This window comes from Aulonocara stuartgranti, assembly GCF_965226115.1.
Source record: "Aulonocara stuartgranti genome assembly, chromosome: 16".
In the NCBI taxonomy this organism is placed as follows: Eukaryota; Metazoa; Chordata; class Actinopteri; order Cichliformes; family Cichlidae; genus Aulonocara; species Aulonocara stuartgranti.
In genome coordinates, this window is record NC_138952.1 from 3,866,214 (window position 1) to 3,892,814 (window position 26,601).

At 40.8% G+C, this 26,601-nt stretch overlaps 1 protein-coding gene and 1 long non-coding RNA gene across 3 annotated transcripts in view; both read right to left on the reverse strand.

Annotated features, from left to right (window-relative positions):
• Positions 1–26,601, reverse strand: part of hdac4 (histone deacetylase 4) — a 123,175-nt gene that overhangs the window by 51,367 nt on the left and 45,207 nt on the right. The window contains exon 3 of one of the 2 annotated variants that reach the window (XM_082508453.1): positions 19,842–19,904. The exons of the other annotated variant lie outside the window; for it this stretch is intronic. Coding sequence (XP_082364579.1) covers positions 19,842–19,904 — 63 coding nt within the window. The remainder of the gene's footprint in view (positions 1–19,841; positions 19,905–26,601) is intronic. 2 annotated transcript variants of the gene reach the window in all.
• LOC309691300 lies at positions 5,264–7,126 on the reverse strand. The gene is made up of 3 exons (XR_014271944.1): positions 6,836–7,126; positions 6,547–6,633; positions 5,264–5,848 (listed from the first exon to the last, which is right to left on the reverse strand). It is a non-coding gene; the product is annotated as an uncharacterized lncRNA (long non-coding RNA).

Below are 26,601 nucleotides of genomic sequence, written 5' to 3' on the forward strand. Positions count from 1 at the left end.
GACAGTAGCAATACATTACAACCACTGAAGACACACATACGTCACAGACATTGTCTCTGTTCACTACAAACACGCACATAGAAACAAAACGAGCTGTTTACTGGTGGAGACTGATACCCCAGAAACTTTATGATGTTAGTAACTTTGTTCTGGAAACTCTTTCTGTTTTTAAAAAGAAAAGTACCTTTTATTCCAGTGAATCATCGCCACCTAAATATGCAAATAATGGATTATTATTACACAAGACGGAAAGAGGTTCATCTGTTTAAGGAGTTCTACTGAAGCAGTTAAATAAGTAAATCTTAGCAAGAATGCATGACTAGTAAACAGGAGAGACGCTGAATCACAGGCCTGAAACCTTATTTGTAGATTAGTGATGAGTTTGGGATTGAATGATAATGGGGAGCTTTTAGGGGACGGCTGAAGGACTGGCCTACTGAGTGGAATCAGTCCACTTAAGACAAGTGCTCCTCTGGGGGCAACACCTGACATGCCTTTTGGTTCTTTCAATGAAGGTTCAGTCGATATGTGTTAAAAGAAACAGGCAGGATGGACCTGACTGTTTGCCCCAAGTGGGTTAGTTGTCCTCTGCGCTCTAACACTCTGCTTTCCAACTCCCCTTGAATTACACTGGAGTAAAGGCAGGGTGCCAGTTGTGAACTGGAATCAGACACCTGCCTTTCACCGACAGGGTGCCAGTTCAGAGCCCGGGTGGAGCCAGTTACGCTTTAATTTCTTTAAATAAATACAAGTTTTGACAAGTTCAAAAATCAAACTGGACCAAGCGCTGCACAGAGGAATCATGGTGAACAGAATCTGTGGGCTGAGTCACAGGTCGATTTCTTGAGACGGCCCCTCCCATATACGCAGGTATGTGGTGCAACTTTGGGCCAAGCAACTTTATGATGGTGTGATGGCGTCGGCTTTCTTCGGCTCTCACGCCAGTGTTTGTTTTTTGTTTGTTTTTTTCAGTTGAAATTCGCGGGACTGCATTTAGAAAAACATGAGTGATATACTGCCACTGTGGAGAATGTTCAATTTTTCACTTTTATGAGTAACCCCGTTTGCAAGGCAGTTGAAAACAATTGTCTTCATTTTGATTCTGATGGGAAACAGATGGTTTTCTGATCCACTGCATATGGAGTTAAACAACACTGAAGGGTTAGGACTGCTCAGTCCAACTGAGATATGTCCAGTGCTTGCAACATACACATCCAAGGTCAGAGATGTCCTTTGCAGTTTTTATGTCTGAAAAAAAAAAAAAATCAAAAAAATAACAAAGAATTATTTTCTTTAACGGCCGTCTAGCCTGGCAGCTTTTGCAATCATCATGATCTTGCTTTTCCAAGACGGGCTCTGTAAACTCTTTAAAGGTTCCTTGCGTGTTTTTCTTCTTCTTTTCTTTTCTTTATCTATTTATTCATTTCTATTATTATTCACATTAGTGCATATGGAATATGGCAATGCCCAAGCTGACAAGGAGAAGAAAAAGAAAAAGAGAAAAGATAAGAATAAACGGACAGAGCAGAAGCGGGGGGGAAAGGAATTACACTGATAGGTTTGAAACTAAAGAGATCATGGAAGCACACAGGATACCAGCATGCAGCATACTGTCCTATTTTTGCATATGTTCCCATGAATGTGCATGTACATACACGTGTGGATGTATGCGTGTGTAGCATGGTCTGTTCCTGTGTGTGCGTGTTTGCAGAAGCTATTTTTGAAGTTCAGTGTAGAATCCAGGAAGCCAATTTTGTTTGATCAGACAACCCACCTACACACCTGGCTGCGATAAAGGCCTGCCTTATCAGCTTGTTGTATAGTGTTGACGTCAAAGGCTTAGCTAAGCATCATGCAGCCATGACACTGATAACACCTAACGCTACTGATCCCAAACCGCAATGGCATACACGCACGCAAACAAACACCGTGTCATTTTTAGAACAGGGAGAATCTCCCTCGTACAGGCCGCTGACACATCGCGGCGAAATCAGCGTGCAGAGAAAAGCCGGGAGGGAAAGACGACGGTCAAAGAGCAGCAGCAACGATCTGACAACTTAACAAATGAAAATGAACAGCGGGGTGCGTGTAGTCGGCTTTGGAAAATGTTTGTTGGTCAACACCGCATACAAAAAGGACGACTTGTTTTCAGACCACTCATGCATTATTGGGCTTGTTTGGATGGACAACATAAGAAAGAAGCAATTAAAGCAAATTTGTTTTGTAATCAACAAAAGTCTTGAAATAAAGGAGCATGCTGCAGTGCCATATACAGCTCTTCACAAAGAGTTTCAACACAAACAGAACTTCTCTTGCTCCACACGGAGTTGTTCAAACCATGTTGTGGTGCCACAGCAGATGTTGTTTCCTGTTGTTAATATGTGTCTTATTGGGACTTTTGTCTGCTTCCTTAGTCACAAGGGATCACCACAGCAGATGGATCCACATATTTTATTTGGAAATATTTTACGTCAGCTGCCCTTCCCGCAGTCTCCCTCCTGAGCATTTGTGCCTCCTCCCCTCAGACTGCAGCTTTTTTGCATATTAAGCAAATGTAATAACAACTACATATGGGACTTCCACGTAAGACTCGCTGCCAAAATCACTGATGTCTGACAATAGCCAGCCAGCAACAATCAGGTCAAATACACAACAGGTTTGCATGCAGATACAGTAAGTGTTGCTTCTACCGAACTGCATCCTTGGGACTGCTGGATGTGACGAGTGCTCATCAAGTAAAACCAACTCGTATTAGTCAAAGCCCAGAACCTTCATACAAGTTAGGCAATGAATTCCTGTGAAACTGGGCTTTTGCAGTTATTTAGAAGCCTTAGAGAGAAACAGACGAGGCAATAAGTGAGTGATTCACAGATAAATAACTATCTGCGTCATAGTCAGTGTGCACATGTGTCTTAAATAATGCATGTGGCATAATGATCGCAAGGCATGCTGAAATACACAGTGTGGCAAGCAGGCAGACAGAACTGATGAATAAGTAATGGACGGTGTCCGACTCATAATGTACACACGAGAGCTGCTCACACACACACACACACACACACTAAACAATAAACGAACCTGTTCAAGCTCAGGAAGAAGAAAAGACACCAAGTCGTATTTTTGTACCTTGGTATGCTCTCGTCTTCCCTCCTCCTCTTCATAGTGATGGGGGGCTTTGCTTTTTTCATCCATCTCCCCAGAGAACTCCAGACCCAACTTAAAATACTATGTCGTTTATTATTGATTTGAGTTATTTATAATACACACGCATTCTCTCTGTAATCCCCCTTTACCTTCCCTTCTCTCCCCTTTAGCGTTCCCATTTAATGGCACACTGGGAAAATCTCAAAATTGAGGCACTAAATCTGAAACTTATAATAACAATACAATAATAATATATAATAACTAAAATTAGTATTACGAAGTATTTCAAAATAATATCAACACAGATTTAGTTAACGCCATGAAAGTCAAGAAAGGGGGCATCTTAGGTTTCCACCTGCTACAACAGGGTAACACCCAGTCTGATCCCAAACCCCCGGTCAGATTATTCTCTGGTCTCTAAGAGGACCCAGATAAACTATAAATAAACTAAAAGACAAAGTGCACTTGGCTAAAAGAAGCCTCCAAAAGTAAAATGGGGGAAGAAGCAGGTGAATTGAAGGGGGATGCAGATGGGTTGTAAGCCAGTCCCTCTGCAGAGCCCAGAACGTACTAGATATCAAAAGGGCCACTAGGATGGCAACAGAGGCAGCAGAATTTACAAGGTGGCAAAATATAGTGTGTATATATATTTTGTTGATATACTGGAGTGAACTGAATGTTGTCAGAAGTGACTGAGGTTTAAAAATGTTTACAGCGATTGAGATCAGCTTCTTTTTACTGTCTATTGAACAGCATGTGGATACACATAAAAGCAAAAGTGACAGAAATCAATACCATCGCTATAAACATGTGTGGTGCTGCCTTTCTTTGCATACACAAACACACAAATACACATAAATATACACACATACGCTGACTGGACAAATCACAAGGAAGCAGCATCAGTTTTCTAAAACGTCTTGAGCTGCTGTCTCGCTGTTTCTAAGTATGGTTGTAAGTAGAGCAGGGCGATATGGCCAAAAATATTTATCACGATATATATTTGAAAATTTGCAATAACGATATAACCGACGATATAATTGATGCGAGACAAAATACAACTCCACAACATTACTAGCGCAAAAAGACAACCTTCCATTTATTTTCACTTAAGAAGCTGGTTTTTATGTACATTAAAGCTTTATAAAAATGTAACAGTGCAAATGCAAATTCCTTGCTGAAAGTTTAACCAAAAGGCATTTCCAGTAGAAATGGGCTGACATATCCTGAGCATAACCATGTATAATATCCACTGAAGTAAAAAAGAGGTGCTTTGCAACATTAAACTGCAGTGTGCAGTACGTATTTTTCGGACCATAAGGTGCACGGGATTATAAGGCACATTAAGCGAAACAAAGCAGTCAGATAAATCAAACTTTATTAAACTCATTCTTCTTGCTTCCTCCACTTCTGTACCATTGATTCATTAATGTTGAATTCTCTGGCAGCTGCTCTATTCCCATGTTGTTGCAGTATATTAATGACTAACCTCGTATTGTGGATGGATTATCTCAGTTGTTCTCCTGACTGAAGTTTGGTCCGTTTACAGCATCCTGCCATGCGATTGCATTTGTCTCTAACCATGAAGAACCTTCACGTTAACTTTTATAAGTGGAAAAGTGTTAGTGTTCGTCCTCCAGCTTCACTGTTTATGTTATGCTAACATAGCTGTGTCGCTAGCGATCACGTAGCACATCATTATATACCAGCTAGCCCAATATTCAGTAACCCTACAAACGTCACTGCTGTTTAGTTTCCTGTCTTCATTTATGTTGGAAGTGATAGCAGAGCTGTACGTTTGATTTTTTTCAGAAATCTCTCAGTCAGAACATGCTATATCATGCTTAGGTAACTAGCGAAACTAGCGAGCTAACTTCCGCTAGCTTCCTGCTAACTTCTAACTCCGTTAAATGTAATAACTTTTGTTTTCATGGATGCCTGGAAGTTAAACTTTATAGTTACACCTGGTAAAGCAGCAATGCTGATCGTTTTATTAAAGATGAAAGAATTTAGACAGTTTTTAACCAGAGGCGGAGCCAGACATTTGAAACACCCGGGGCTTAGCCCAAAGAGTAGTATGCATGTGGGATTTTTTTTTTTTTTTTGGGGGGGGGGGGGGGGGTGTAGAAATGACTGAAAGATTAATAGGCTCTGTTCAAAAAAGAATGACTTCATATAGGGAAAAATATATATCACATGTGCAGGACGCCTTAAACTAGTTTTTTAATTAAGCAGCAAGGCAGAACAAGGTCAGGGCTGCATCAAGACACGAGGACTAAACCCCAATTCAACCAGACCCAGAACTGATCCAGAATTAAAACAGGACTACAACAGTTCAAAATCAGGACTACTGAGGACTTAACCAAGACAGAACCAGAATCAGAACTAGATGATAGCACTAAAAATCATCATAGACCTGCACTACACTTATTTTTTAATTCTACCAAAGTCCACTATTTAGATTGAGAAAAGTTTATATAATTATTTAGCCTTGTTGTGCAAACAAGCCTGCAGAACTTAATAAATACAGAATTTGAAAAATAACAAACCTAAAAAGAAACACTAGGTACGAGATACATGAGGACCTGTGATACGGTGATACTTTTGGTAAACAACCATTTGACTAACATGTGTGTCTCACCTGCTCTTGTTCATCTGTTCTGTCCTCGTTCTCCATCTCTGCTCCTCTCTCTCCCTCTTTGTGCTGACAATCATCAAATATACAGTTGAAACCAGATATTTACTCTTCAGATAAAAACACTTTTTTAATTGTAACATCAAATCAGACTAAATGTTTATTTCTTTAGATTGATAAATATAAAAACATATTTGTTAACTTTAAGAGTAAAGAGAGAAACTATCTGTATTTCTTAATTGCAAATGGCACCAAATTGTATTCAAACTTGAGCCACACTTATGAAGCTCCACAGTTCTTTTCCTGGTGTTTTGGTTGATATCTCTTGATTTTCCCATGTCAAAGAAACAGGCTCTGTGTTTTGCCTTATATGCATCCACAGCTGTGCCACCAGTTTACTCACATGGACTCTACTAACCTATCAGAAGCTTCTTCAGCTCAGAATGGAATCGTCTGGAGTTTTCTTATTAATTAACAATAAATTTAGTGTACATGTACTCCTAAATTTGATGAAAGTGATAAAAATAGCTCTGTCTCTCTTTATTCTGAAATTTAACTAATTCAAAATATATTTCAATATTTATCTAAAACAAAAATTTACTCTAAATTGATGTTGTACAGTAAAAATGTTTTATGTTTTCTCCCTAAAGTGTATGTAAATATCTGGTTACAAATGTGAATATCCTGCTGTGTACTGAAATCCCTCTTGTTTTGCATAGAAATATACTGAACAACATACAAAGCATAATATATAAAATAACATTTACCTGAGTTTTTTCTTTGAAAGAACCCTCGAATGTCCATTCTTATGTTTCAGTACATAACTGAAACCGATTTAGTCGGGAGGGTAAGAACTGAGAATATGAAATAAACACACGTAAGCTAAGACTCTAAAAAAAAAAATAGCATTTGTTCGGCTTTTCATTTTGCCATTTGTTGATTCACTTGAAGAGCAAGTAAAATAATATTGGTCAAGTGATCAGTTTCATATCAATCTTTCGTGATGCACCGTCATATTTACATTATTTGTACGGTACGAATGATTTGCTTTGGTACCTGGTCAAACTTAAGCTGTCCTTAGTATGGCTGGCTCCGTCTCTCCAACAGCGCACTCACGGGCAGCAGCTGCCCCGCCCCCTCGCTCAGTCGCTTAGTGCCTGAGCTTGGATCATACCAATATCAGGGGGGGATTCACGCACAGTCGTAAATTCCCACAGTGTGCACTATGTGCTTCGAATATTGTGTGTACTTTTTGTTTTATACAGTTGTCAGCCAGGCATCTAACTATGAAAAAATTACACTCCAAAATACCCCGGGCTTCTGACAAAACAACCCGGGCTTAAGCCCCGTAAGCCACTCCCCGCTCCGCCCCTGTTTTTAACTCTAAGTGATGCTGCAGTGTTGTTTGACCTGAAGCATACGGAGTTTAGGACCCAGATTACTCCCAGATTTAAGAGCATCTTAGTCCGACAAATACGACAATAACAACGGCCGCTTGCATGTTCTGCAAAAAATGTGCTTTGTTGTGTATCTGACGGACAAACACCAAACCAGTTCCACATCACGGAAGTTGCACCATTTTTACAAACCAATTCTGGTTCATCTGTTTCACTCAACAATCGGCCATGTGCGTATGAAAACAAAGGCACTGCGCATGCGCGTTTTACTCCCATTCTATCGCGATATTTCATTTTCCTATCGTTGCCTAACATTATACCGGTATTACCGTGAACGGTATAATATGGCCCAGCCCTAGTTGTAAGATCCACTATGAATACATATATACAGTGAAATGATTTGTCATCCAGCAGAGATGTAACTTAAATACTTCTAGCTGTGTTAGGCCGCTAACACAAACCTTATAGAGCTAAATAATTTATATGAGTGGGAGGCCTACAGAGATAAAATTATCCAGCCATATTGTAAAAGACACTCTGAGAAGAGCTGAAAGTGCAATGAAAGTTATTATTCAAAAATAAAATCATTGCATCCACAGATATTTCTTCTTCGGGCGATCGTGGCTTAAGAGTTGGGCGTTCGTCTTGTAATCGGAAGGTTGCCGGTTCGAGCCCCGGCTCCGACAGTCTTGGTTGTTGTATCCTTGGGCAAGACACTTCACCCGTTGCCTACTGGTGGTGGTCAGAGGGCCCTGTGGCGCCAGTGTCCGGCAGCCTCGCCTCTGTCAGTGCGCCCCAGGGCGGCTGTGGCTAAAATGTAGTTGCCATCACCAGTGTGTGTGTGGATGGGTGGATGATTGTGTATAGTGTATAGCGCTTTGGGGTCCTTAGGACCAAGTAAAGCGCTATACAAATACAGACCATTTACCATTTACTTGGTTTGTATCCAGAAGAACAATAATGATGAATCTCAGCTTTTCACTGTTTAAAGCTAAAAGCATTGTTTTTGGAAAAAGCTCGGGCCAAATGATGCCCACTGTACAGCCTGGATGTGTGTGTGTGTGTGTGTGTGTGTGTGTGTGTGTGTGTGTGTGTGTGTGTGTGTGTGTGTGTGTGTGTGTGTGTGTGTGTGTGTTAAAGCTCCACAGAAATACGCACAGTGTGTGTTAAATATAAATTCTGGCAGTTCTGAAGAACTGAAAACATCAAGGCTTAAAAACACCTTAAAAACGCAGCAAAGATAACAGAAAGAGAGGCTTCGAGCTGCCAGCTGCAGCGAGGAACTCCGTTCATTCATATTTTATACCGTCTCGCTCCATCTCAATTGTAATGCCTTCGCCGAGCTCACAGCAGACAGAGACCCATTAGCTTTCAGTGATGCTAAACTGAACTTATGAAAGACGTCAGCCCACCGCACTGCTCCCTGTGCTCTTACAATCACATGGGTCACAAGAACACCAACCGCTCAAATCTCAGACTCTTCATGAGCAATGAAGCTGTTGTTTACTACGGCCTTGTCAACAATGAAGGAAAAATAAAACCACAGACAAACAAACACAAAGATGACCACAGATGTAAATGGAGGATAAACAAATATCATCTTGTGGGGCTATATTAAGGACTTGTTGCCCTTTAAAGGGTTTTTTTTTTTTTTTCAAATACCTATTTATACTTAGTTTTTACTCTGATTATTTTCTATTACAGAAACTGTAAGCATAGAAGATTAGAGATATCTGATAAAGAGATACACAGATTAGAAAGTCTATTCTTGATATTCACTTTTTCAGTTCTACAAAACGCCCACCTCTCGTCTTTCTCGGCACCATCTTCTACTCTACTTAGAAAATTGGTGCAGGCAGAAAACCATTGTCTATTTCTTCTCTTAAATGAGTCTGTGGTAAAGTACAGTCTATCACTGACAGCCATGCCGTAGTCATTAGCCTGTGGGCTTATTTATAATGAACTCCTTTTCCAGGACCAAGGAAAGCTAACCTTTGGTTGTGATGGTCTCCTGGACAAATGGTAACAAATTCTTTGCGAGCAGAAAGCAAAGGTCTGAGCCCTGGAGTGGTCATCCATAATAGCTTCCAGAAGACTCTTCCAGAGCCATATATTTCTACTAAGGCTTTTAAAAGCCTTTACAAAACACACCTCTGCATTAATAAGTGAGTTTGACAGGAAGTGAAAGGGCAATGCATAGTTGGAGTCAAATGTGAAACATATCCATTTGCATATAAACAGACAAACACTACTTTTACAAATGGCTTTAAAGGAACTGGAGACTCTGATGTGGTAATTGATGAGAACTTAGAAAGAGGAGGGAAAAAAAAAAAAAAGAGTATTCGCAATACTGCCTGCTGATTATATCGCATTCTAGCGTGCACATGCTAATACGTTACCGTTCGAGTCTTTCTTAAACAGGCAGAGGGAAAGAGCGAGGGAAACCACAGCTGCAGATTAACAGAATCAATGCAAGACAAAGAAAGTCTGCAGAGCTTGTTGGTTATGCCACAATCTGTATTCTGCATTCAAGTTGTGTTCAAGGCGGTGGTACCAACTCCCTATGTAAGCATGCTTTTCTTTGTGTTCAGGGACTTTTATATCTCTGACCACTCCAGGTTTAATCACAAACAATGCATTTTTATTTTTCCATTGCCCGCAAAGAGCAAACAGGCAAAATCATTTTGAAAAAGTCTCATTATTGATGCACTACGTCTATCCCACTCTTGAGCTTTTTATAGCTGCAGAAAAACAGTAAAAACAACCTATTTATTGACGGCAACAGGCCGTCTTATTGCTTAGCTGTCACACAACACACAAACAATGTTTCAGACCATTGAAGGCCAGATCACCTAATGAGCAGTGAAATCTCTCTCGTGCATAAAGTGCACAGGTTAAGCTATTTTTTATTATGATCCAAGAGAGCAAAGGTGGAAATGCTCATCAAGTACCTTCAGAAAGATATACTTTATATGCAGTCTATACTCACAGCCTGGCTGTATTCATTCAAGAGCCCCACAGCAGCAATAACACTTCCTTCATCTGCATGAAGCCACAATGCACATATTTGTACTTTTTCTACTGAAAGCAAATCAATACAACCTCAAAAGCTCCACCTTCCTCAGGGGAAGTTCACCCAGGCTGAACTTTCCCACAGAGTTGAACCATGGTGAACTTTGAGCGAAGATGCGACCCAAAGCGTCACAATCGCAGGAGACACCAAAAACCAAACACAGAATTTAGACAACTTTGCTCTGCCGAAACAGAAAGTCGTGCCCGGTGCAGACGGGTCATGGTTTATATAGCGGAGGCGTGACGATTTCACTGGACTGTTTTAAAATGTTTGTGATTTGGTCACAAAGTTTCCAGGCCTACCTTCAACTGTTCCTGTGGAATTTCCCCTTCAACTCTGTGACGTGAACAAACACACGAGGAAATAAAAACAAATTTTAAAAGTGTTACGATCAGGGTTGGTTCCCTTGTGATCAGAATGCAAAAGTAGAAAAACCATCATTAAAAAACGTTTCCATTTTGCTGTCCTGTAATACTACACAACCACACCTTCGCTGGCACTTCAAATCCCCACATCTCTCCTCTTCACCAATTCCCATTGTGCCCCAAAATGTTACTATCTCACATCAAAAATGAAGGTTGGGGTTTTTTTGTGGTTTATTTATGTATACGTACACAAACATTGACTAACACAGCCTCACTCTTGAGACGTCTGGTAGGTTTTTGAAAGCCATGACAGTCAGCCGTAACAGGGCCAAATGCAATATTTATAACCTGGTAACATGGTAAAATCTTTCTCCCTATATGACATCCGCACAAAGTCTCATGCAGAACCTGCCGAGGCTGTCAGGATAATGGCACTGATGCAGACAAAGTAGGTTAAGGCAATGCCTGTTCTGCTGGAAGACGAAAACAAGTCTGGCTCGAAGCACTCCGCCATACTTTTTTATGCCCAAATGTGAAGAGTGTGTATGTGTGTGTGTCTCTTTAAGGGGGTTGACATGAAGGCCACAACCTCAGGCTATGTCTGTAAATATAATCAGGCTCTAATACACTGCCTTGTATTCCCTTTGTAACGCCTATCTTTCGCTCAGGATCAGATTTGATTTCACCTCATGCTCTCCGACAGCTTTAGGTTTGTTTAAGGATTCTGCCTTAAACTCGTGGCTGTATGCTCCGAGGACTTTATATCAGCCTCTAAGGAATATTAAAAATAGTTAAATTATTCTGTTCCGCTTGGGAAAAATAAGTCGTGACGAAGCAAAGGGCAGAGGATTATATCTTAGCTCATCTGAAGTTTCAGAGAACCCATTGGAAAAATCTCCTGAGCATCGTCTTTGTTAGTGTGTGTGTGTGTGTGTGTGTGTGTGTGTGTGTGTATTTCTGCTAGTGATGGTGGTTAAGCAGAAAAGTAGCAGCTGCCCACCAGCTCCTGCCTACACCAACCTGGCACCAAGCAGGGGAATCCATGCCAGGTCAGGGAGTGACAAGGATGGGGAGGGGGTTGGTAGGTGGCTCTGGGGGCCCATATGGGGGGCTGGAACCAGGACCCGACAGCCTTGTGGGTTCCCTGGTGAGCATGTACGTATTAAACAGGTGGCCTTCGGTTAGGAATTAGGAAAAGGTGTGGACTCTAAGTGACACTGCTGGGATCTAGGACTAAAAATTCACAAGGTTATAATGTTCCGTTTATTTATCTGTGACCTACGTCCTCAGTTTAAATGGATGACTCAGTCTTGAAATTGTATGTTTTAGTGCTTACACTCATTGTGATTAAAAAAAAGAAAAGGGTAATGTGATGATAATGTGTGGCGATACTTCAAAGGTTTTCCTGAGGGGAAGTTTGTTTTCCTAATGAGTTCTTCAGCATACAAAAGCAAAAAACATGAAAGGATGTGATGACAGGATGTCGTACGGAAGAGAAATGAGAAGTTAACGAGCAGAATGAAAGAAAGAAATGAGGTTGTACCACAAGCAAATCTGACCCATTGTGACGTAAAGCATGTTCCTTTACATTAACAGAGTGGGAGCTAACACCAACACACAAAATAACAATGTCAGGATTAAGGTCAAGCATACACTCATGCGCAGATACACGAAACTCTCTGTTCCAGCGAGTAGGGAGGGAGGCAGCAGGGGTCTGGCTGGCAGACAAGTGTCTGGTCATGGTGACCTACACAAGTGGTGTCCTCTGGAACACACCTCGCTCTCCCTCTCTGGCTTTTCACCACCAACCCTTTCCCTCTTTCGGCTGCGTTTCCACTCTCTTCTGTCCTTGCTTTGCTGTTATTTCCAAATTTGCACTAAATTATTGGAGTTCAGCATCACTGAAGGGAGAACATTTCTGCGGGGTTAAGGTTGAGGTTAGCGATTTAGCTGTCAGCGGTTAATTCTAGGAAATGCATTATGCCAATGAGCATCCTGTGCATGTGCAGAGAGATGCAGATGCAGAGGGGGAAAGAATTTGGTGTAGTCCAAAAATGTTTCTCTCCACTTTTTTTCTGATTTCCTTTCCAGAGTTTTGAAATGGTAATGAGGCTGCTGGTATTTGCATAATGTGCCTTTCCTCGTTCCTCTTTTTCTACTTATCCAGGCTCTCTTCTACTCAAATTGCGGTTCTCCTGCCTCTTACCATCTCCTTTCATTGCATTTATTCTTCTCCTCCCACTAACCTGCTCTCAGGTTCTTAAGTGCTCATAGATTATTGACAACTCTAAATAAAGATACGATAAGATAAGCAGTTCAGCCAGACAACAGGAGCTGACCAACAGGTCTGCCACTTCCTGTGTGAACAGCTCCTCGTTCTTAGCAGGCTTGCTCAAAGCCTCTCATTCAGCTCAGCCCTAATATCAGCACTGTGCAGACGGAAAATGGACACTGCACAAAGCCTTAAGACTAAAAAACTGAAAAGGAAAAAAAGAAATACTGCTGTCAAATTTCTTGCCGATTACGACGGTGCATGCCAGGCAGGCAATGATGAAAGGAGCCATAACGAAGTCCTTCTGTGAGCTACAAAAGCATTTCTGGTCTACATAATCTGTCACTTCTGCTCCCACTTTACTCTTCTATTTTCCATCCTCTTCTCTCAATTTGTCTTCCTCTCTCCTCCTCCTTCCTCATCACTTCTCTCACCTTCCCCTCCCTCCTCCTCGCTCCCTGCAGCGTCTGTGCTCTGACAGTTATGTGTGAGTGGAGCGTGGGCTGCTGCTAATTTGTGCAGAGTGGGAGAAAGCTGTTTTGGCTCACCGAGGGGGGAAAAAAAAAGCCCAGTTTAGCCTATATGATGGGATGGATGGATAGATAAGCCAAACTAAGCACAAACACACACACAAAAAAACTCACTTAATACACGTTTGTTTAGCCTGTAATTTTCACATCCTTGTCTAATGTCACATGTGCATTTACTGATAGAAGCAGCTGCTCAAACCTACATTCACATCCAAAGTGTGGAAGTGACTCTGGAAGGTGCAGACTTCTGTTCCTCTTACAGTACCTCCTCCTGGGTGCAATTTAGTCATCCTGATTAATATGCACCCAAATCTGTTTCTATCAGAGTCTTCCTCATTATCTCCCTCATTTTTAAATTTCAGTAGCATTCATCATGTCGCCTGATTGACTCAAATTTTGATCTGAAACTTTAAAAAGAAAGAAAATGCACAGTCACAGACTTGTGGCTTTAAGGTCGGCACCACTCACTGATGCTGTTAGCATCTCATTAAGGTCTGTGTTGAAATGGACTTTGCAGAATCAAATAAACACACACACACACACACACACACACACACACACACACACAGGAAGTGTTACTGTTGCTCTTGGCACCCACTTAATTAATTCTAACACATCGTATGAATGTGTTAATAGACCATTGTACTGTACCTATTCCAATAAAATGCTGTTGTCCTTTTTTTGGCAGGCATTTAAACATTTAGTTATTCTTAGGGTTGGAACAGTCTCCACATTTTCAAGTGAATTTATTCAGCATCTCAGTCCAGCGAGTTAACTGTGGAAATACAACTGTACTAGCTTTGAAGAGAACCGGTTAATCTTCCATCTATGGCGGATCCTTTGTGGTATACACAGTATGGGTGGCTGCAACCTGTGATGAAACACTATTTCTGTGTGCTGCCCACAATGATGGTATCATGACAGCAGTTTTGCAATACTCGATGCTCTGCAAGAAAATTATCTACAATACATCAAATGTCTTAATGAAAAAAAAAAACAACCTCTGAAAGTGCAAAAAAGCAGGAATTCTGCATTTTTCACTGCCCTTTGTTGTTAGTGTGCGTACTATCGACACTATTCAACATCAATTTTGTGGCAGTTCAGTTAATCGGATCTCTGATTTTCTTTTTATTTAGTTTATCCTTTTTACAGCTACTTCCCTTCACTTTAACCTCATTGACTTGATAAGCACCCCAATGAAGAGCCATGAAGTACTGACTCCTGCAAGTCAAATTATCAATGGAATCTGCTATGAGTACCTGTGTATTTCAATTAAAACAGTCAAAAGAGGCACCGTGTCCTCTCTGTGCTGCCTCCCCTTTCATCTCACCCACCAACCGGCCCAGCAGATGGATGCCTCTCCCTGATGCTGGTTCTGCCAGGTCTCTTCCTGTTAGACAACAGATCTTCCTTCCTACCATCGCCAAACTCTTTCTCACAGGGAATTGGTGTAATATAACTGAAACATCATCACAAGAGAAAGTAATGTAATATAATGCCCTAGAAATATTTTTTCCACTCTAAATACACTGTGGGACATTTTGTGTACAGCTTCTCAGCATTTAAAGTGTAATGTACATTGTAATTTATGGAGCCAGTCACACAGACGTAGAGACCAGTTGGAGACCACCTTACAACCACCACAAGAGGAAAGAAATTAGCATTTGCTATAGTCACATGTAGTTTGTATGGAAGGTACTAACTTGTCTAACAGTTGTGAAACAGGAGACTGTGGTCCAAACTAGAGATGGCACGATACCACTTTTTTATGTCCGATACCAATACCGATATCATAAATTTGGATATCTGCCGATACCGATATGAATCCGATATAATGTTTTTTAATCAACAAAACTGTTTTTTAAATATCTTGCTGCATTTTGTATAAGTTCATACTCAAGTTTAAAACAACAACTACACTAAAGCTATTCTGTTATACCTGTATGCAAAAAAAAAAAATTCATAGTTCAGCAATACTGATCAATCTAATAAACTTAAACCTACACCATCCTCCCTATTCTGGTATTTTAAAGAGTACTTAGCATAAATATTAAGCAACCTAACTAATAGGGTTCCAACTCCCAGCAACAACAAAAATAAATAAATAAAAAATAGGGAACCACCCCTCACGCTCCACCTCATGATGCTTAATCGACGTAATCAACCTTAATTTGATGCAGTGTGAAAAAAATGCACAGAAATCAATTATTTTTCAAGAAATATTAAATAGATTCAACATCTTTCTTCAACAAAATTGCAGACTGCACAGATGGTACCTTCCCAAAGGAAAAAGTACTATAGCTTACTAGGGTATATATATTAGACTTAATAGTTACTATATACAGTAATTGACTTCTATTCATTTTACATCAAATTAAAACTTTGGGTGTCAGATAATTATTTATTAAAAGCTCGACATTTTAAATGAGAATAAGAAAGAAAAGTATGTCTTTGTGCCCCCTTTTCCCTGTTAATGCCCTATCGGCCCCCCTGGCTAAACTTTGCTAGATCCGCCCCTGCACAGTTACCAGCGTCAGCTACGTAGAAAAAGATCCTCAAGTAGAAAGTAATATTAAATAAATTCTAACAACAGCTTATCAAGCTTAAACATGCTGCTGTTGTTCAGCCGCTGGTTTCCTCTTTCTGGTGCAAAGTGGGCCAAAAACAAACAAGAGAGACGGACTCCCGACAGAAAAGCCGATCAGCTGATCGTTAATCAGTTTCATCATTGAAGTAGCAGCAAGAAGAGGCAGTCGCTTGTTAAGCTTAACGCAGGAATGCTTTACAAACATTCAGAGATGGACTTACACACTTGCTTTACTTCTCTCGGGATAACTTTGTCGGAGATGAAATGCTGGGTTGCTAGCGAAGCTCCACATGCTATCCAGACCACCGACGGGTCCGCATGCCACAGCCGCTCTATCACGTGATGCATACTGCTCCGACGTGCTAACGTTCTGAGGTGAGTTACGGCGTGTTGCAAGTTTTGTGAGGTGCTTTCGTGATATTTAATGGATCGGATTACATTTTTTATTTTTCTCCGATATCCGATCCAGTAATTTAGGTCAGTATCGGACCGATACCGATACGTAATATCGGATCGGTCCATCTCTAGTCCAAACTAGAAATGGAAATCTTCCACCTTCTGAAGTTTCACCTTTGGAAAGGTAAGTCACATTTTTAAAAAAAGTTTTAAAGTGCCCACTTTCCAGTATGTGTCATGTCTTTTTCAGTTTTACTGCGACTCGGTTTGCAAGTGCGTGGGCGCCTTCCGTCTTCTGTAGGAAGTGCAGGCGTCCGAGGCAATCAGTTTTTTGGTGCAGCATTCTCTTTGCAACCACTTGCCAACCAATCAGGAAAACCAAATTTTTTCTTAGAAGCTGGAGGTTACCAGGTGGTCATTTACTGGTCTGTAAGCTTGTGTCAGTGAGGTCTTATTGATATTTCAATTTATAGCAATTTGTATGGAGGAAGTGACTAAAGCCTTGAAATAAATTCAAACAATTTATTTTTTAACTGCTTCTTTGTTGATATGGTGACAAACATGAGTCATACCACACACAAAAAAATAGTGCCTTTAAGAAACTACTTTCACTTCTTTCATATGACACAGGGTTAGTTTCTCTTCTCCATTTTTGTGAATGTCAATGTATCATTACACAGTGATGCGATTTTGTATATAACACAGGTTTAACCCCCATTGGTCCTATCCACCACATGAGAAAGGGGTCAAAGGTTAATCCCTGCTTGTCACTATTAGCAGAGAACACAGGCTACAGTGGAGCTCTAACACTTTCTACAAATCTCAGACTTGCAGTACATTAATAAGTTTCACATTTACTTCCCCTTTCAGTTTGCTCACTCGCCCACACGTTCATATTCTTTTTGTTTCGCTCTCTCATTAGGGAGTCAGTTAAAGACTTGTAAATGTCAATATCATTAAGTTCATTTCTCTCCATATTATAGATACCAGCTCAACAAAGGCAGGCATCTAGCCCAAAGTTAACCGAGGAGTAGAGCAGGAGGGGATAAAGTGTGTTGGTCTAATGGGGTATAATTTTGTACATGCATTATATTATGCTCCAAGCTCCAATAAACGCATAATTACACCAAAGCTTTCTTGCAGACATCAAATTTTATGGAAGACTAAAACTTTCTAGATTTACAGCTTTGCTAAGAAACTCTAAAAACACTCTATTTCAATTTCATTCATAAAGCAGGGGTTTTAACATTTTTTTATACTTAAATGAAAACTAAAATGAAACTTGAAAGCCTCTGAGAGCCACTTGTTGTTTTGGGTTTTATTAAATACATGGATGTAGGCAGTCGGTTGAGTTGTTTTCGTGTCTCCTGGACTGACTCATTGCTGGTGAGATCAAAGCAGAGGCCTTACAATCCGGAGGATTCATGGTTCTTCTTGTCACTGAAGTTAGTCCTTTACAATCACTCTCGTGCTTTGTATTTGGCACCAGTAAGCTTTCCGCCTCAAAGTACTGCGGGATGGATACCAATCTAAAGATCACGAATGCCTAAAACTTCTGCACCATTGTCTATGTGCATGCGTCTGTCTGTGTGTTTATGCCATTACGTGGGTCACCACTGCAGGCAATGAAACATACTATTAGCAGACTACAGCTCCGAGCCTTGGCACCCATATCTGTGACATCACTGCTGCATCAGCATTTCGTCCTGCCACATGGGACAAACATACCGCTTGTGGGTTGATGACATGCTTATGTGGCGCGATCATCCTACGTTCCAGTCAACAAGAAGATGAAGTTCCAACCAAATTTGCTTGTGCCACGTGCACTTTCACGTGAAGTGACACACGCAGAGCGAATTCTAAACGGAGTCTGTCACTGAATAGCAAATTGTCATGTACTAAAAACAACACGCAACGTCAGCTAGTGGAAATGATTGCATGGCTGGGCCTAAATGATAAGTTCCCTCATAATCAGACACTGACAGGGTGTACTCTTAAGCCACATATTAGCAAGCAAGAGAAACCTGATCACCTCTGAGCATTAATGTTCTGTAATCACCTGTGGTGTACACCACCCAAAGACAAGACTGGATCAATTGCTCAGCTCTCAGTAAACACATGTAAGATGTACACCACTGAATTAATTGTACTGGATAACCTGTTCAACTGCTCATTACTGAACAGGTTTAGATACTCATTATCCAAGTATCTAATCAGGTAATCACATGCCAGAAACTCAGCGCATGTGCACACGCAGACACTGTCAACATGACCTGCTCAAGTTCAAACAGAGCAACAGAACAGAGAGGAGAAAAGTGATTTAATTTACTTTGAACGTGGCATGGTTGTTGGTGCCAGAAAAGCTGGTCTGAGTGTTTCAGAAACTGCTGATCTGCTGGGATTTTCACCACATAACCATTTCTACGATGATCCAACACAGAGAAATGATCCAGTTAGCAGCAGCTCTCTGGGTGAAAAAGCCCCATTGAGATAAGAGGAGATTATCCAGACTGTTTCGAGCTAATAGGAAAGCAACACGAACTCAAATAACCACTCGTTACAACCAAGATACGCAGAAGAGCATCTCTGAACACACAAAACGTCTAACCTTGAAGCAGATGCGCTGTAGCAGCAGAACACCACATCATGATGGTTTTGAAAGAGGAATGGAAGAAGCTATGTATGTCCACTATGAGCGACCCTCTTTGAACAGAGGCGGTGGTTTACGGCACAAACTGTCTGCCATCTATAATCCAGTTTTGAGATTCCTTCCCAGACGCCTTAACGCCCGCTCATATCCTGGACCTCAGAAAATCCCATGATAGGGTGGGGCTTGGCTGACTGTGGCCTACACCCGTTTTCACACCTTGGCTCATGTGATTAGGTAGAGGATCATCAGGGGGGGGGTCCACTGTCCCTCTTTGGGGGGGGGGGGAACTCCCACACGGCTTAAATCTAGGACTCCACCATTTGACCCTAGAACTGAAGAAGCTTCTCGAATGAGAGGTGAAATATCTTCAAGCAACTTAAAGAAGTCCAGACGCTTTTCTTTCCAAGCTCCTTAGACTACGATGACCATGACTGAGAACCTTCACAGACATACCACACCGTGTGCTTCTCCTGTAAACCAAGAACAGGAAACTGAGGCTAACCAGCCCCCCTGGTACCCTGGTACCCAGCCCCCCCTGGAACCAACAGTTTGGATGGTGGTGTAATGAATTTTGGGGATATTTTCCCTGCAAACTTTTTGGCCCCTTATTACCATTTGAGAGCTTGGTTTAAATGTCATCGACTACCCGGGTATCATTTCTGACCAACCTGTAAAAACCTGTAATAAAAATTTATACGGTGAATCCAAACAATGACAAGACTGATCCAAGCCATCAACACCGATCCAAACACAGTTCACACACATGCAGTTACACAGACAAATAAGCCCTACCAAAATGGTTGTGTGCCGTTGGTTTAATAAGTTCCAGAGGCTTCTCCGTGCTGGTTAATCCACCTGTCGGAGAGAAGGAAAAGTTGGGCTAAATATGGTCTTTAATGTGGCAACAAAATTAACTTTAAAATAGAATTCAAAATTAATTCTCAATTTGGCATGGACTGTGCAGGATTGGATTAAGTTAAGTAGGATTAATTTCAGTCATCTTTGCAAGCCCTCATTAGTGAGAGTATTAATATTTATATTGGGATGCTTATGAAATTAGCATTAGTGAAATCTGAGAAGAAAAGTACTGAAGATGACTTAAAAGCATTCACAAGCACAATGTCAAAGTCTCTTCTTAAATGGATCAGTCTTCAGGCTTTCTTAATCTGGCTTCATTGCTACAGATATCTGCTCAAAAGAAGGCCTGCTGTACTTATGACTGCACTTATCAATATGTCAGGAGATTTTAACAATGTTTCCGGCTTCTTTTAGGAATCCAAACTGCATGATGTAGTACAGAAAGCTGGAAGTCCAGAACTAGACTTAAGCCTTGTCCATTACACGTCCTCCATGCCAGGCCCCTGTCGTATGATGGAGTGCATGTGTAATTATTAGCTGCATGTGATAATAAAACAATTAGCAACTGATTCAGTCATGGACTAGCCTTTAAAAAATGTAATAAAAGAGAATTCAGTAATTTCCAAAACTCTACATTTAATTGGAAACTAATTGGAAGACAACAGCTGCTGAAACTGAGGACTGGATCTGTGCAACAGCTTTCAAAACACATGAGAGACGATGAATACATTTGAGATTTGAAAGGAAGATTTCCTGGTTTTTAAAGAGCTTTCCCCGCACCTCCACTCTTGTCTGAATTTCAGCTGCTCAACAATTTACAGCTTACTTTGTTTCTAATTTACTTCTACTTGATAGTTTCAGGACATACTGAGGAAGTTTTCAATGAGTACGTTTTGCACCCAGAAACTTTCTTTTTGTACTGTATCAGGTGTAGAATGAGACAATAAAATCCTCCCCAGAAAAGAGATTCGTGGGTGTCAGAATATTTCTCCACAACCTTTATATAAATCATTAAGCATTAAAGGTGCCTTCACAGATGTGTGAGTTACTCATGCCATATACACTAATGTAGTTCTAATATCATTTAGCTTTAATATCTTTTTTCACTCTTTAGCCTGGATAATTTCGCACACACATTACATATAGTTTATTTACATTTTACACATATCCCTTTTTTAAAAAAACACAGGTTTTTTTTCCTGTATTCCCATTCTTACTGCTGCTAACATATATTTCTAAACTGTATTTATTATCCATTTTTAAATTTTCTCATACAGCCTAAGACTTTGACCTACTATCAGGTGCTAAGACCTTGAAAAAAGAAGATTATACCATGTACTGTAGTTGCAGCAAGAGCAGTGTGGTCAAGAAGTATGGGGATTTTTCTCACAGTGTGTGGGAGTGGGGCTCTAGTATGCTGGGCTTATAAATGAAATAGTGAAAGTGAAGCAGTGCCGACTCTCAGCTTTCACGTCAGTGTATGTAGTGAATTGTAAACCCTTTTGTTCACTGTTGTTAGAGGCAAGTTAAACATAAACTTATATCAAGCAAACATCACATTTAATCTTCCATTATTCATAACAGCCCTCCAACATTTATCAACAGATATTCGAGCTCTTCTTCTGTGTACTGCAGCCTTGTTTAGCAAGTGATTCACAATATCAGTCACACTGGCATCAAGTGACAACAGTGTTATGTTTTATTTCATGACTAAGTTATATGAGTTCAGTACAGGGATGTGATCACCAACACTTACTGACTGTACAGGACACACAGAGTTATAATTAGCCTGCTGGACTGAATTTTAAGAAGGCAGCTAATATACATTTTAGAGCGTTTCCAAGGTTACCTCAATGAAGAAATTTCAGCTTTTGGGCGACACCGTCAAACGGCAAACAGTTTATGCTTGCTTTTACAAACTGTCACTCTGGCGCTCCGTGGTCTTGAATTCAAGCTCTTGTGCTGAATACAAGCTTGCTGCCATATTTCTACTCAGCTTCGTTCAGCCTACATTAGTTTATCTTTAAGACTGGCAGCTGGTATGCATGGTGGGGTCACTAATCCTGCAATTATCACCACTTTTGGGAAGCAAACTCTTAGAATGTAGTAAATGTCTAACTTTGTCTATACTCAGTGGGTGCGAGCACAAACACAGCAGGCTGTCAGAGTTAAAAATGTGTGCCAGACGAGCAAAAAACGACGAAAACTGACACACGATATAAAATCGACAATGCTTAGCAAATTTGAAAAGCAAATAGTAAGTGTGAATGGAAATCACAACATCAAAAAAATGTTCATCGTTTTCTTGAATCATTGGAGACAGACATGCGGAAAGAAAAGAGAAAGTGTGGAAGAAAAGGAAAATGTGAAAGGAGACCAAGTGCTGTGGCCACATGATCGAGCAGCAGTACATGACATACCCACAGCTACTATGGATTTTGTTTTTCTGGGTTGCTAGGCACTATTTTGAGCCTAAGCAGACTGTCCTATGACTAATACATGATGAAGGGAAGGGCTGAATTAAATATTCATATCGCACATACAAACACAGTAAATGCATTTCTTGAATTCCTGGGCAACGCCGGCTTCCTTTGTGTGTTTAACAGAACATATTGAAAAAGAAAAGACACAAAACTAAAGAGAAGAGAAGCTTTGAATAGACAGAGTATTATAGGAAAGCTGTGTGTGCACACGTGTGTGTGTGTGTGTGTGTGTGCGCTTGTGCGCGCATGTCAGTAGGATGGCAGTGGCAGATGGCAGAAAGATGACACCAGAGCTTGATGGGCAAGAGACAGGCCACACTTAAACACACACAAAGGAAGATTTGAACGTGTGAGGGGCTGTTATACATCTTCCCTCTGTTACGCTAAATTCCACCACCTCATTTTAACCTCTTTGCCTTTGGCCTCATGGAAACTCTGTGTATGACTTTCTCTTTAATATATGCAGAGATGTGTATAACAGCCTGATTTTAGCCTGAAAAAGAAGTCATGGGGTGGTGCTTTAAGATCGGCAGACAAAGTGGGAGCTGTGCATGACAGTTAAGGTCTACTTTTACCTGGTATAGTGTGTCGTAATGGGGGGAAATCTATGCTGCAAGATTTTATGACTCTTTATCTGCCACAACGATCAGCAACACAAATGCTGTTTACCTTCAGTTTTTATTGTGTCTTGGTCAGAGCAGTTTTACAGAAGTCGATTTTTATGTGTGACTGGAGGAAGTGACTTAAAAAGGAAGACAAATATAAGGCTCAGAAATGTGTGTAATTATCTGCATGTGCAGAGGAAATGTATTTCGCGGAAACCAACCAGCTTCATTGGGTTGTCGACTATGACCGGTATGACCTCTTAACGCCTGAGCGGGAAGACGGGTCAAGAGCTTTCTGCCATAACACGCAGTGATGAGAGAAGGTCTCCATGGGAACCAGAACAAACAAATAGGCAGAAAGAGAGAACGTGTTGTTTTAAACCTGGTGTTTGCAATACTCATGGCACTACCCTTAAATAGCCTGAATATCTCGGCTCAACAAGCAGTCACAGTGCTTGTTGTTAATGTATTTTCCAGCACAACAAATGACATAGTGTTGTGCAGAAACTGATAAAAGCCCAAAGTAAACATGACATAGGAACACTTGAGGAAGGTTAGTATTGTTAATGAGATTATGGGTTGGAACAAAAAAAAAAAAAAAAAAAAAACAGCAGTAATTAAATCTTCATTTGAGTCGTCTCCCATTCTTTACATTCTTATTTAGGTTTTGCGTGTTAAATTATATTGTTCATTTTCTTAGAACAGGCACATCCACGAAGCACAGGATAAACACCTGGTGTTTCTGGGAAAATGTGTGACGGCAATGATGTTGCCAAAGTTTAATTTTCTTACAATTATGATTAAAAAAATAAAATAAAAACATATCGACAAGTCACAGGATTACACATGTGGGGATAAACTCAACCGATGAATTGAGGTTGGATTGTTGATATGACAAAACAGGCTACTTGAGGGCATTTCCTGTTATCAGGAAATTATCAGTAAATCAAAATAATCAACAAACAGACTGACAATAAACCTCAGATCTTAACTCGGCAATCTGACTGAATCACCATTATATCGGTTTATAGCTTTCATTGTTTAAAAGGCCATTAGCAAGTCCAGTTTTTCCTTTTGTATCAAGCATACATGATTATTAGCCCTGCATAACATTACATTACATTAAAGCACTGATTGGTAGCAAGAAGATAAAAGAGATTAATTTTATGTGCCGAGCAAAGCACACAGAACTATGTTTTAGGTGTCGTGTTAGATAGATGCTGCATACGCACATTCAAAGAGCACCTTCATCTGACCGTGTATTATAGATATGCTTTCAAATTCTGTCTTGACCTCTGATGTCCCTTAGACACAAAAATTGGAACGCCAGTGTTCTAGCTAACCAGGTCCAATATGTCCTACTTTGCTCCTGATTTACTTTCTCCAAAGGCCAGCATTAATCAATCGAGTACCTATATCGAGTCCATTGGAGAAGATACCAAGTGCTACCTGCAAAATTGCCTGCCAAGCCCTTTAATTCATTTTAAGGAGGGCACTTATCCATACTGTCCAAATAACACATCAGTTGTGTCAGAGTTTTATTGAACAGTTGTCCTCTCTACAGTACAACTATTATCTGCATTTACGGTGGTTAAAAGAGCTAAAGTTCAAGAGAGACGAGGCAAAGAGGTTCGCCACCACTCACAGCTCATTCGGTGGTCCGAGCTCTGGCTCAGCTGCTGAACAAATGGGAAGAGGAGCACTCGAAACGGCTTAATTATTTATTTTGTTATGACACATTTTGTGTCACCAGTATTTAGAGGATGTGCTTGTTGTGCAGCATAATGCACAAAGCGTTATTAAAGTAAGTAATGTCCTGCGGGGTGTTAATGCTGTGCATAAGTTATATGTGTTATGTGTATGTAATGGATTATTTTAATGTGCAGACCTGTGACCTTTGCCATATGCATACCTCCTAGCAAAGACTGACCATACTCCTCAGAGACAAGTAGGAATACAGAGTACATACGGTATGTAAAAATAAATCTGACATAAAATTTAAAAAATACATGTGTGCCCGTAAGCTCAGGCAGGAAAATGATTCGCTCTCTTTCCTTATGTCATATTCCTTTTGTAAAAGCCTAACAGCCTTCCTTGTGGACAGACATACGTGATCGCCACATGGAAAAGGAAGAGGAGGAGTGCCAAGTTACCGATGGCTGGCAGAACGACAAGTTGGCTCCGAGGCCAACAGGAAGCAGGAGTGCCTGGTTCAGTGGATACACACCCGGTGTACTAAGCTAAGGGGAGAGCCCTTCCACAGCGTAATAAGAGAAGCACAAAGAATACATGAACATTCATAAGAACACATAAGACAATGTGATGACATTTACACACCCATCTTGCACCTTTCCTCCCGCTAGACCGAAGGTGTCAAACCTGCCTTGTTCAGGGCCGCTTCTCTGCACCATTACCATACACGCCAACCTGTCTAGTCCACTACAACTCAGTCTGGTGTATTCTGAGCCCTGCCACCCTCTACTCTGCCAACTATGCCATTCTGTCTGCCGAGGCTCCACCAAAACTGCCCTTCTGCTACAACCAAACTCCGAGCCAGTCCGAGAGGGTGCCAGCAACGCCAACCTGTCATCGCCACTCTAAACCGCAAGATAATCTGCTGGGAAGCCAACATATGAGGAGACTCAATCCAAAATGAGATCTCAATCATGTGACTGAAAAAATGACTTTCCATGGAAACTTGCAGTTTCTGTATTTGGTAAGGAAGCTTCTTTTCTTCCCCCTTTCCTTGACATCAGCTTTATTTAGGAGATTAGCTTATAGTGTATGTGAAGCAGTCTCCAGCTAAAGGGTTTTATCTGTTGTTTGCTCATACTGTCTAAAATGACCTGTATAATTAAAGAGTCACAGGACAGGTCAAACCAACATGACTCCTGAGCTTAACAAGAAGTCACCAGCTGTAGAATCAGCCACTTCTGTGTGGAAAAACATCCTGATAATATGGGGCCTGATTATTCAAGGGTCTTGAATAATCAGGCCCCATATTATCTTAATATAGTACCATATCTCCCCATTAGAGCACTTTGCTCTCGCTCTGCAGGCCTACTTGTTGTTCCTAGAGTATTTAAAAGTAGAATGGGAGGCAGAGCCTTCAGTTTTCAGGCCCCTCTTCTGTGGAAGCAGCTTCCAGTTTGGATACAGGAGACAGACACTATCTCTACTTTCAAGATTAGGCTTCAAACTTTCCTTTTTGCTAAAGCATATAGTTAGGGCTGGACCAGGTGACCCTGAATCCTCCCTTAGTTATGCTGCAATAGACGTAGGCTGCCGGGGGACTCCCATGATGCACTGGGTGTTTCGTCTTCACTCACTACGTGTTCACACCTCTCTTTATTCAGTCATCAGTTATTATTAATATCTGGCTCTCTTCCACCGCGTGTCTTTTGTCCCGTCTCCGTCCCATCACCACCAACCGGTCGCAGTAGATGGGCGTCTCTCCCTGACCCCATGTCTGCCGAGGTTTAGCCTCAGTAAGATATTATTACCACTGAAGACTATATCAACTAAGATAAAGAGAAAAATTGTGTACAAATATATCATATTCTAATAAAAGTTCAACAGTTCCAACAATCACAGTCTATAAATTAA